This window comes from Schistocerca cancellata, chromosome 8 (assembly GCF_023864275.1).
Source record: "Schistocerca cancellata isolate TAMUIC-IGC-003103 chromosome 8, iqSchCanc2.1, whole genome shotgun sequence".
NCBI classification, from domain to species: domain Eukaryota; kingdom Metazoa; phylum Arthropoda; class Insecta; order Orthoptera; family Acrididae; genus Schistocerca; species Schistocerca cancellata.
The window spans coordinates 318,659,568-318,673,003 of record NC_064633.1 but is presented as its reverse complement, the minus strand read 5'-3'; the positions used below and the strand labels follow the sequence as shown (position 1 = coordinate 318,673,003).

Genomic DNA, 13,436 nt, shown 5'->3' with positions numbered 1-13,436 from the left:
CAGTGATAATACACCGTAACAATGGCCCGACAGGCGTCCAGTCAGTAGAGTTGGGCAACACGATTCTTTTCCCCGATTCGATTCCTACGATTCAATCTCACATTGCGAATCGATTCCTACGATTCGTTCACGATTCTTTCACGATTCATTCTGGTCTGCGATGGCACGATTCTTACGGAATGCAAAAAGTTCTACATCTTACTCACAGATGGCAGGACATGTCTGAAATCGTCAATGGGGTTAGAATCGAACTGTGTCAGAAATAGTTTATTTATGAGTAAACATGCGTATGACGTTACAAGTGTGATTCTCGATTTATACGTGTAATGCCTTAATTGACGAAAGGTCAAGTTTGATTTGATTGCATCTATTGTTTTATTTCGCTATGCCAGGGAAGAGGAGTCGATTTGTGCGAAAGGAGGTGCAAAATTGCTTCCTTTGTTCACACGCATCCTCCACTTGACTGCCATCTGGCGGTCGTAATCATTCGGCACGACTCGGCATGATTCGGAAGTTGCCTTCGAAGCATAGTGTAGTGCGTACTAAGAATCGATGAACCGTTGGAACTTGGAATCGTCACGACTCGTAAACACGCAATCGTTCTTACGATTCTTTTGAACGACGATTCGTCCTTATCACGATTCGATTCTTTACTTAGAGTCGTTCAAATGAACGACTCATTCACGAATCGCCACAACTCTACCAGTCAGTGACAAGTCGGCACAGGCTCGCGAGCCTGAGCATGGTCGGACTAACCGGAGTGACGGACCATGCAGGGTCGGGTTAGAGGGGTTCTACTGTAGCTAAAGTATACCGTGCGTCGGCGCTGAGTTGTATGTGGTGCACCACGGGCCGTAGATGACAGGGGTGAATGACGGCTGGGGAGATGTGTACAGGCGAATAGACGTGCAACTGTACAGCAGCTGACTGCTAAGATGGACCAAGGCGCTACCTAAGGAGTCTCCTCAATGACAGTTCGACGAACGTTGGTGCGTGTGGGCCTCCGCAGCAGGCGCTAGTTCATGCACCCATGCCGACTGCCGTTCATCGGCGGACGAAGGCTGGAATTTGCACGCCAATACCGCAACTGGACGTCCACCTACTGGCGACAGGTGACCTTTTCACATGGCCGTTGGCGTGTACGGCGTGAAACGACCGAAAGCAAACACTCTGCAACCATCGTCAGAAGGTTGGATGTCTGGGGAGGGTGCGTTGTAGTCTCGGGAATGTTTTCGTGGCATTCCTTGGGTGATCTCGTCTTACTGGAAGCCAGAACGGTTGAACACAAGTATGTATCTGTCTCACAAACAGGGTGACAGTTATTGAACTATATGAGAAAAAACGTAAATTAGTTACGTACTACGGCTTGCACACACTTTATTCAACATGTAAACGTCACTACAGATTTTCAGATTTAGGTTATGACGTCTTAGATATGACTGCCATCATTGTCGATGATGCGGCATAATGTCAAACCTTTCCCAAACATTTTCTGGCTTATACATTTAATGTCAAATTGGAGTTCTATATTTTAAAGAAACAAGGATTTATTCTTAATTATAGAATATTCAAAAAGAAAAAAAAGAATATTATACGCAGATGCTGTGTTACCATCTGGTGTCGACGAGACAAATTCAAATCCAGTTCAGTGGCTGCTACCAGTGTGTCCGACCTGATGGGTTGTAAATTTTTGAAATGCTTCGTGGAAAACTGTGACCCGATCCAGGAAACAGTGATCGAAGTGCTGAATTCATGGAGCTCATTTGGAGACGATATACAGTCAGTACTTCCGGGTTCCGCCAAGCGGCTCAAAATGTTTGAGATTCTTTTTTATAATTATGACAGTCGCTATCGAAATGTTTGGACTACGCGAAGAATTTGTCATATCACTACACAATCCAAAAGTTAATGCAGCCGGAGTGAAACGTGCTGTAGACGTTCTAAAAGCAGTTCCTTCCAATCTTAGGACTGCGGAAGCATTTGATATGCTGTTATAGAAAGCCGTAACATCCACATAATTCACTGCCAAGAAAAATACCAGTGATATTGAAACACACAGAAACATCTTATGTGCCTAGAAAATTGGCTCTTGAACGAAGATGTGAGAGATATGTCTGGAATTCTTGGAACAATTACGACTGATCTACAACCATATAATGTATTCTCCTTAGGAAGAAAACTATTGCTGAACGTGATAGTGTTCAATAACTTTCCGGCAGTTATTCGCCTTATCATTCGGATCCTGACAGCCTCGGCATCGTCAGCATTTCCCACGTCTCACGAAGACTTAAAACTTGCCTCAGATCGACGACACAATCGAGACCCACCCATATACTTCGTGCCCATCAAGACAGGGCTGGGAACGTTAATCTTAACGATAACGTGAAAGAATTTGTTTCCCGAACTGTTGAAAGGAAATTATATTTGTAAGGGACAGTCAAATAAAAACGAGACAGATGAGTAAAAAAACAAAAAAAAAAAAAAAAACAAGTAAACCGTTTATTACTTCAAAAGTAATCGCCATAACTATCGGTACATTTATCCCACTATGAGACAAGACGCTCAATGCCTTCATGAAAAAATGTTTGCGGTTCCCTACGGAACCATGCCAGTACACAAACGTTCATCTGAAGGAAATCGGCAACCACGAATGTCTTTCTTCAGGGCTCCAGAAAAATGAAGATCGCATAGGGAGGGATCGGGACTGTATGAAGGATGTGTAAGGGCGTCGCAGCGAAGCTTCTGCAGCTTTTCGAAACAACCTTTGAAGTCTAGAAAAGAAACAAACAAAATGCTTTCTTCTTTTTCAAAGATATTATATTTTGCTTTTTTCCATTTAAATGTGATGCACCGTGCTTGTAAAATAATAATAATAATAACAATAATAATAATAATCATCTATAGCCAGTCGATATTAAGAAGGTCTTCAGTGAATCTGAATTTTATAAGTGGACTCAAAGTACCGCCGGTAATATGATGCCTTTTTCAAAATTAAAAGATCCAAATTGTTTCCGAGAAGCAGAAACTATAAAACTGGGGCTATATTTCCGACTTCCCGTATTGATAAATAGTTTCTCTTTATAGAACAGCATAGCACTGAATGCCTAAACAAGCATTCCCAAACTATCGGTATACATGTACGCTAAACAGTTTTGGTGAAAGATGATGTATGTCTAATTCATATTAGACGAAACCAGTGAACAGTTCTGCTTGCCCCCCCCCCCCCCCCCCCTCCACGAAACGAACCGTGTATAGTTTGGTCCTCCCTCCGCCACACCACAGAAAAACGTGGGGCACCGGTTTCCTTATGGCATGTGCTTCATCTATTTTTCGTTGTCAGCCAATGTCACGGATTGGTATGGCGCTATTGCCAACGTTTATATCTCACAGTCTTGTAGAACTCACAGCTACATTGTGCTATGACATCACAAAACAAGTGAAAAAAAGCAGGTCAAGCGTCATCTCTCTCGGAAAACTATCATAAGGATGCTCGTTTGTGAACGGATATCTGTTAATTAATGAGACATATCATCTGGCTTCAGGACGGGGTACTAATTTATCGTCCTGTGTCTTCCACCTAGCCACGATTACGTTAGCGATTCCATATCTGCTCGGAGATAAACGCTTCCAATATGGTGTGCCTGCTGTACACAGTCTCGCAATTCCATTTTGTGACGCGCGCAGAGATGCCGTCGAAGCGGAGCCGCGAAACCAATTAATTGCCTCCAATTGGCTGTGGCGGCCTCATTAGCTATTAATTTACAAATTTGTTCTCCAAAAATTACCACTTTGTTGATGGGTACGGAAATGAACGGATCGCTCTGCGAGAGCAGCGTTATAACTACAGGTATGAAACCGGACATTGTGCCATGTGCCACTCCCTATCTAATTAGTAATTACACTATATTCGTAAGAATGTCTCCGACTCAACCTCTCTCAGAAATCAAGAAATCATTACCTCTACAAAGGGCCTAGTCTGGCATTGACTTAAACAGATGCGGGGGACACCATCTAAAAACCCAATCCAAGATAGACGTTGTCTCAGCCGAACGATTATTGATCCAGTTCACGAATTTGAAACAGATTGTGTCACTTCCCTATGTACCGAATCTTGTCTGTTTTATGAGATTTACGCTGACAATCTAACAGATATAACTATGCAGTGACGCACAAAAGTAAGGCAGGATCCGAAATGTCTGCAGTTGTGATGAAAGAGCAGTTCAGAGACGGAGTACCATCTGAATAACGACCTACTTATATTTTTCTGTAAGTTACAACATAGCCATATAATTAACTCATTTGTATTTTCGAGAACAAGACTCCATCCAAGAGCATTGTAAGTCGTTATTACTCGCAAAACACTGTAATTGTCAGAATATTTAAAAATCTGGACAAGGACGAACTTCGTACTCTATTTTGCACGTCCTCCAGATACGCTGTTGTCTTGTATTCGTAATTTTTTTTAAAAAAATATTTTTCTAAAATGTTGTCTTCTTGTTACAAAGCCTCGGACTAATTTCGCCACTTACTTAATCACAAGGCAGAATACCGTGTGTTCGTATGTTGAGGACCAGTAATACTTTTGAGATTTCTATAGTTGAAAATATACCCTGTAAATTAAGTCCTAGCGGCTGGGCAGGGATGAAATGACTCAGATTAGCATTGTACAGTATTTCAGTTATGGACCTGTAATTAAAGTTCATTCGGGTGGACTAATTTTTGCTTAATAGTTCGGCTAAGACCTAATCTCCTTCGAAGGTAAGGCCAGTCAATCGTTGCTGCCGTTGTCATAATGTCGATAGTATTTCTATGAGATCAGACATGTTTCTTAATCAAAGGATTGAGCGGCAGAATTGGGTGTGTCTAATTTGTTTCCCTGCCATATCGACTGGAATGCAATTGTTTCGATTTCACGAACAGGGAGAGATGACGTTTGCGCTGTTCGAAACAAAATGCGGCTACATGGTGAGAAATTGCGTAGTGTGTATTTTATCTACAGGAGAGAGAAAATGATGATACCTGTCATATGATTTTTGGTGAGTTCTTCTGACACTGATAAATTCAGTAAACTCATGAGCATCTGGCCCCATTCAAATTATCAATGTCACTCGACGCTCCCCTTCATAGGCTGAACAAATCTTTGATTTCCTGCTTCATGTATCTTGTAAGTATGAAAACAGCGGATGGACGAGTACGGTAGCGGTCACACCAAGTAGGTTAAGTGGTCCTGTTCCGTGTTATGACCTCTGTAAGTGGTCGGCGTACTGGAAGGAACATCGAGTGACAGTGACAAATGGGTTTGAACAAGACACGTGCTTGGATAGCCAAATGCTACAGTGACTGCTCGAAAAAAGCAGGGAATGTGTGTGCACGCCAAACTCCAAGCACAAATTTCAAATTGTCATTTCCGATGCATGGTTCTCACATACGATTTCGCGTTTTATGTAAACCTATAATAAATATGATCTCTTGTAAATGAACTTAGTTAACATAAAACCAAAATCACTTGATAGAGTGTGCCGGCCGCGGTGACCGAGCGTTTCTATGCGCCTTCAGTCCGGAACCGCGCGACTGCTACGGTCGCAGGCTCGAATCCTGTCTCGGGCATGGATGTGTGTGATGTCCTTAGGTTGGTTAGGTTTAACTAGCTCTGAGTCTAGGAGACTGATGACCTAAAATGTTAAGTCACATAGTGCTTAGAGCCATTTGAACTAGATTGAGTCTAGATTTCTTGTTAATCTTTGTTAGATCTTACGCTGCATAGCTTACATGCTGATTCCTATCGTCACTGAATGATCAGAAACATGTTGTGCTTTAACTCGTTTTTGAAATCAATTTGTAGATGTTTAACATTTTAATTTCTTCGACTCGTCGCTTTTACAATTAAGAATCCACAGGCAATTAGAAACGGACTTAGTAGCATTAAGAGCCGCCTCGCCATTTAGGAACGGTAGTACTTACAAGCAGATGAGATATTTTGATATTTTCGGTTACGGAATGGGGCACTGACAGAAATTTTTGGGAGTTGCGAAGCGAAAAATTTGCTCATGTTGCAGGCAAAACACAGGGAGTGAAATATTATATACTGGGTACTTGTACAGAAACCAGACAACAGTCACAAGAGTTGAAGGACATGAAAGAGAAGCAGTAGTTGAGAACGGAGTGAGACAGGGTTGTAGGCAATCCCCAATTTTATTCAATCTTTACACTGATCAGTCAATAACGAAAATTAAGACGAAATTTGAAAAGCGAATTAAAGTTCAAGGAGAGGAAATAAAAACTTTGTCATTTACCATTGATACTGTAATTCTATCAGAAGTGGCAAAGGACTCGTAATGGAAAATGTGTTGAAAAGATGAACATCAATAAAATTAAAACAAGGTAATGGAATGTAGTCGAAATAAATCAAATGATGTTGAGGGTATTAGATTAGGAGACAAAATTAGGAGACAAAACACTGAAATTAGTAGAGGAGCTTTGCTATTTGGGCAGTAAAATAATTGATGATGGCTGAAGTAGAGAGGATATAAAACACAGACCGGCAATAACAAGGAAACCCTTCCAGAAAAAGATGAATTTGTTAACATCTAATATAAATTTAAGTGTCTGGAAGTCTTTCTTGAAGTTATTTGTGTTGGTGTGTAGCACTGTATGGAAATGAAATATGGTCAAAAAGCAGTTCCAGCAAAATAGACCAGAATAGAACCTATGGAAACGTGGTGTTATGGAAGGATGCTGAATATTAGATGGGTATATAGGATTACTAATGAAAAGGTAACAAATCACGTTGGCACAAAAGAAACTGATGACACACATAGACTAGAAGAAGAGCTGAAATGATAAGACATGTAAGGAATAGTCAATTCGACAAAGCAAGGAAATGGAAGGTTGTGTGGGAAGGGTTGTAAAAATTATAGAGGGAAATCAGGGCTTGACTACAAAGTGAGTTCAGGTGTATGGAGGCTACAGTGATAGACTGCTCTGGAGGGAAATACGGAAGCGTCCGATCTAACCCGTCGGCTTTGACCCATGACGTCACATATATAGCGGAAACAACAATTCCAATATGGCGGATATAGAAACGTTGCATACGTATCACAAAGACGAAAACACATAGAAAAAGAACACACACAAAGGTTTCACAAGAACAATCTGCTAACATTGATAGCAAACAAAGATAATAATAAACAAGTGGTACTCAAGGCCAGGCAGGGGGGGGCTGCGCCCCCCCCCCTGACCCTCCCCCCCCCCCCCCCGCCAAAAAAAAAACTCCCAACCTAACCTCGTATTCAGGTCTACGCTACAGATCAATGTGTAGGTCAATCAAAAGATAAAAAAAAGAAACAAATAAAAAAAAATAAAAAAACAATATTGATTCATTAGACATAACGAGTAGCGACAAAACATATAGACCATAAAGATTGAAATGACGTCACACACCACAACACCCTTACGTCACGGGTGAAAGCCGACGCGTGAGATCGGATGTTTCTGTTGACCCCTCTGGAGAGCCACATCAAATGAGTCTTTAGACTGAAGACCACAATGAAAACAACATTTGCTAGAGTGTATAAGGGACCTCAGGTGATCATGGAGGTGAGGGACCATAAAATCACAGAATCACGTACACTAGCCGCAGTGAACAAAAATATTAGTGTGTGAAGCTGTTCTTATTATATTTACTAACTGGACTAAATAAATCATTATTGTTGATTGAACTACACTAATACTAGTGAGAGATTTTACTGCAAAAACACAGTCAATAACTTTGGAAGATCATAATCCAGTCAATAATTATCTGTAGCTAATGATTTTTGTGTAGTTTTTCGCTCTAGCCCTTTTGATAAATTTCAGATTAAAAACAAAAAAAAAAAACTTTCTTGTTTTGGAGTAAACGCTAGACATATGTTACAAATATTGTAGCATTGTGTCTGTCTAAAATATTATGGCTGAGATTATGAAACATGTTTTGTACCTTAATTCAGCCCCCTACTCACCCCTGTATCTCCCTCTGCAGAGATATATGTCTCTTGACAACAGTGAAGTTTCTGTTGGTAAATCTGATCTTCTGTTTATTTAAGAAGCATGTTAACTACTTATACTACTCATTCGTTTGTTTAGCACAAGCTTTCTGAACTCAGGTCAGTTAACATTGTCCAGATACAAGATGTAGTGTACTTATTAATGTTCACTAATGATGTTTCCACTTCTCAATTAACTGTGTATTTTTTTTTTTGTTTTGTTTCAGGGTGGATATCCAGCAAAACTGAAAAAAGTCCTCATCGTCACTGCGCCATTGTGGTTTAAGGCTCCATTCAAGATCCTCAGGTTATTTGTCAGGGAGAAACTCAGAGACAGGGTGTATACAGTAAATATACCACAGGTGAGTGTTGTATTCTCATTTATTTATTTATTCATCTAGAGATCATTTTTCAATGATATAGGATTGTCATCATAAAACAATGAAAGTAAGTAGCTCAGAAATGTACATACACACAGAATATGTATGTATATTTTATGAGAATAGGACAGGTGGTTGGCTATGTCTTTTGCCTGAAACAATTTAGAAAAACCACAGAAAACTTATGTCAGGATGGCTGGACAGAGCAAACTCCAGCCTCCTCTATGTAAAGTCAGTGTCCTAACAAATGTGCTATCTCATTTGATTGGTTGTTATTGCCACCCAAGATTAATTGTGTCAAAAACTTAAGGATAGTGTCACAGGCTGATACTGTCACCAGCTGGCTGCCACATCAGGCAGCAACATTTTATGTAGAGGGAATTTGTCATTTCATTAAGAGGGATGTGAAATGCTTAATTCTGAGTAGTGATTATGGAGCAAAGTAATACTGAGATAATATAACAAGCCATACTTTAAACATAATGGAATTTGGATTTCCAGACCGATTGTTACAGTTTGTAAACAATAACTGAAGTCTACAAATTTATACTTTGCACCTGTTTACTTGATAATTTTAGGCAATTCTAATTTTGATATGCTAAGTTAAAAAATATTAAGGGCTTCCCCCTCTATAATATAAAGTTTTTTCACAAAGTAATGATGAAGATCCAAAAAATACATAGAAACACATACATAAAAAACTTCATTAAAAATCATAAAAAATAATGGATTTGTAATATTATAATGAAGTATTATGTTCTTCAAGTGTAATGCAAAAGCTTAAATAGTAATGTTGCTTCTTTCTCTACCTCAAGTTTCAATTTCAGTTTCTCTGTGCACCGAGGACACGCCCTGTGCAGCATCCAGCAGTATTCAGCTATTATACTGACATCCCCTCAGTCCTGGTATTCCCATTCCATTTGGTTAATGTTTTGATGGAACATTTCTCCCTGATCGCCACTATCAGCAGCTATATTTTCTAGACTGTAGCTGATGCAAAAGCCCAGAAAGTAAAATTTAAGCTTATTGGAGCATCCAATACTTAAAAGTTATCCAGTGTGTTCCTTACTAATTCTTGTAATCAGAGTCTTTGTAGTTGCCAAGAAACTTGTTGACAACTTGTTTAAAGGTTACGCAAGGTGAAATTTAAGTTTCAGTCATTTTGTCTTCAAATGTTTCATCTGTCATTAGTTTAACATCAGAACTGACAGGAACGCCCCTCTTTCATCTTACCTTCTTATAGTCACAGTAACTTACTTGTCACACACTTAAAGTTTCTCCATTTTTTTGTAGCACTTAATTAATTGTTTAATAATGCCAAGTTTCTTGTGAAGTGGAGGCAGATCACATGCAAAGTGGGACTGACAACTCATCCAGATTTCCAATTTGTATGCTGAAGTACGCAAAATACAGGGTGATTCAAAAAGAATACCACAACTTTAAAAATGTGTATTTAATGAAAGAAACATAATATAACCTTCTGTTATACATCATTACAAAGAGTATTTAAAAAGGTTTTTTTTCACTCAAAAACAAGTTCAGAGCAATATCAACCCGATACTCCAACTCGTTCCACACTCTCTGTAGCATATCAGGCGTAACAGTTTGGATAGCTGCTGTTATTTCTCTTTTCAAATCATTAATGGTGGCTGGGAGAGGTGGCCGAAACACCATATCCTTAACATACCCCCATAAGAAAAAATCGCAGGGGGTAAGATCAGGGCTTCTTGGAGGCCAGTGATGAAGTGCTCTGTCACGGGCTGCCTGGCGGCCGATCCATCGCCTCGGGTAGTTGACGTTCAGGTAGTTACGGACAGATAAGTGCCAATGTGGTGGCGCTCCATCCTGCTGAAATATGAATTGTTGTGCTTCTTGTTCGAGCTGAGGGAACAGCAAATTCTCTAACATCTCCAGATACTGTAGTCCAGTTACAGTAGCACCTTCGAAGAAAAAGGGACCAAAAACTTTATTGGCTGAAATGGCACAGAAAACGTTCACCTTAGGCGAGTCACGATCATACTGAGTTGTTTCCCGCGGATTCTCAGTGCCCCATATAGGGGCAACTGTCGTCAATTCACTTCTGCCGTACTCAATAACACAAAAAGCTTTCTGTTGAGCGGTCGCCATCTTAGCATCAACTGACGCTGACACCTAGTCAACAGCGCCTCAAGCGAACAAATGTACAACTAAATGAAACTTTATAGCTCCCTTAATTCGCCGACAGATAGTGCTTAGCTCTGCCTTTTGTCGTTGCAGAGTTTTAAATTCCTAAAGTTGTGGTATCCTTTTTTAATCACCCTGTATAATCTTTGACAAAGTATGTGATTGTCCACTGCTGCTTTTTTGCTACAAGTTTGTCATAGATGTATTAGAAGTGCTCAGGAGAATTAATATAACCACTTCAAGCAATGAAATTTGTAAAAGCACTCACCAGACAATTTATCACTCGTTGCTAAATTTTGTGCAATAAACGATATGTAAAACAAAAATATGGGCTTCAACATTACAATATCAGTGAAATATATAGATAGCTGTAATACAGACTATAAAATTAAACTTTTTGTAGCTTGTTACATCGCAGACCTTCACAAAACAATACTGACATTATTATAATGATTAAATAGCTAATTTTGCATACCTCACGGAAATGCTAAATTTGTATTTGTTGTAACGTTGTACAAACGCAATACCAAGAGTAACACCAACCAAGTTTTATTCTGTTTCCACATGAAAAGATCCGCAATAACACTGAATGAAGTGTAGAACAGTACAAAGTCTCATAACTACAGAATACACCAATATACAGTCTCAAATGTCAGCATAAAATAAAATAAAAAAAGTAAACAGAAGTGAGGCCAAGAGTCTGGCACACCAGGCATGTACTGGGCTATTGTCCACACACCACAGCACTTGCTATGTTGTCTGTTCAGGCTACGAGGCACCCTTTCTAGGTCGGCCTTTGAAGCACTTGTATCATGCACTGTTTGATTATGCGAGGTCACAATACAGGGGTTACAACACTCCTTCTCCCTTGAAGAAAAGTGTTCAATGTGGAGCTGTCCATGTCTTCATCAATAGGTGACAACTGAGGAGCAGGTATCATTCTGTCGCTGAAGTGTTGCGGGTGTGGACAGGTATGGCACCTACTCCCCCATAAGAGGCCATAAGGGAACACTGGTTATGGTGGTGATGTATCCATGTCCACATGTACCCAGACACACAGTGATGGAGGCGGGAGAGAAGATCGCAGCAGCAACGAGGGCTGCAGACATGGAGGTTGGCCACTGGTGACTGTTCCACCCAGTGGCAGCAGCAGCAGCCTGAGCAAAGACAGCACCAGAGGGGGTGAATGTGTGGACCATGCTGTGCGGACCATCGCACATGGTGGAGGCAGTTTCAGGGGCAGAGAACTCTCTGGCATGCTGTTGTTCATGTGTCGACAGAGCTGAGAGATAGTTGTAGTGTTATGACACCAAGCTGAGGTGCACACGGTGCAGCATCAGTGGACCACCACTGGTATCCACTGAGGGTACCAGCCAAACCCGTAGGACTGTTCCACCCAGTGGCAGCAGCAGCAGCCTGAGCAAAGACAGCACCAGAGGGGGTGAATGTGTGGACCATGCTGTGCGGACCATCGCAGATGGTGGAGGCAGTTTCAGGGGCAGAGAACTCTCTGGCGTGCTGTTGCTCATGTGTCGACATAGCTCAGAGATAGTTGTAGTGTTATGACACCAAGCTGAGGTGCACACGGTGCAGCATCAGTGGACCACCACTGGTATCCATTGAGGGTACCAGTCAAACCCGTAGGCCCAGACGATGTGGCCCAGATGGAATCACTGTGAGTTGGGTGCGGCAGGTGGCCAGATATTGGCTGGAGCAGATGAAGTGGGGGCTAGCAGCCATGAAGCGGCTCTGCTGGGCTATGATCGCTGACTGGATTGAATGTATCTGAAAGCAAGAACCTTTTGAGGGCTTCCCTAGCAGAAGATTGAGTGATTTATTTTTTCATCTGGGTTTTGAATTTACCTACCAGCCACTCTTCCTCTCCATTGGACTGGGAATGAAAGGGAGGGGCCGTAACTTCAAAATTTTGAGATACAAACTGTGGGCCATTGTTTGTCACACGCATATACGGCAAGCTTTATAAAGAAAAATCTTTAAGAGTGTCGTGACCATAGCTGCCGTGGACATGGACAGGCAACAAACCACATGACGAAATTTTGAGGAAGTGTCAACTACTGCAATCTGAAAAGAGCTAAGGTACAGACCTGCAAACTTACCATGAATAGATCTCAGGGGTGTAGCGGGGTGGGCTGCTGGCAATGAGAGACCCATGGTGCCACTTGATGGGTGATGCACTGCAGGCAGGCTGTCACAACAATTGTGATCTCATTGTCAATACCCAGCAATTTTGTACAAGAAACATCCCAATGGTCCAGGTAGAGAAGGCACATGACATCCCTCTGCAGTGTGGACGGGATCACAACACTGGGCACAAATTCTTCAGTAGCCAACAGCAACACACCATCAAGAACTGAGAGGCAACGACGGAGAATAATAATAGTTATGTGAAGTAGCAGACACTCAGCATCTGGTCAGCCATGGTGGTAAAATTGAACAACCTGATGTAAAATGGGGTTTGCCATGACAGACGCTGAAACCCAATAACTGATAATGGGAAAACCATCCGGTGTTTTGGACCTTGACATCTAATTAGAAACACAACAGTTCATCCTGATCAAATGCTGTATCAGGGCCCGTCAGCTATGAAGAAAGAACATCTGTATTAGTGTGTCCTATTGTGGGTCAGAAATGAATCTCATAGTTATGGAGTGGCAAAAACAGGGCCCAACATTACAGGCGATGGGCTACTTTGTCCAGTGAAGATGCTGAAGGACTGAAAAGAGAAACCAGATGTTTGTGATCAGTAATCAAACAACACTTAGAACTGTATAAGAAAACATGAAATTTCTTGAGCGCATAGACAATAGCAAGGGCTCCTTTTTCTATCGGTGGAGAGTGCTGTTGCAGCTGA

The 13,436-nt window shown here is 41.2% G+C and overlaps 1 protein-coding gene across 2 annotated transcripts in view; it reads left to right on the top strand.

The window, feature by feature from the left end:
- The window catches only part of LOC126094637 (tyrosine-protein phosphatase non-receptor type 9), a 797,956-nt gene that overhangs the window by 715,902 nt on the left and 68,618 nt on the right, over positions 1-13,436 (top strand). For both annotated transcript variants that reach the window (XM_049909127.1, XM_049909128.1), the window contains exon 5: positions 8,249-8,383. In XM_049909127.1, the coding sequence (XP_049765084.1) occupies positions 8,249-8,383 (135 nt within the window). The remainder of the gene's footprint in view (positions 1-8,248; positions 8,384-13,436) is intronic.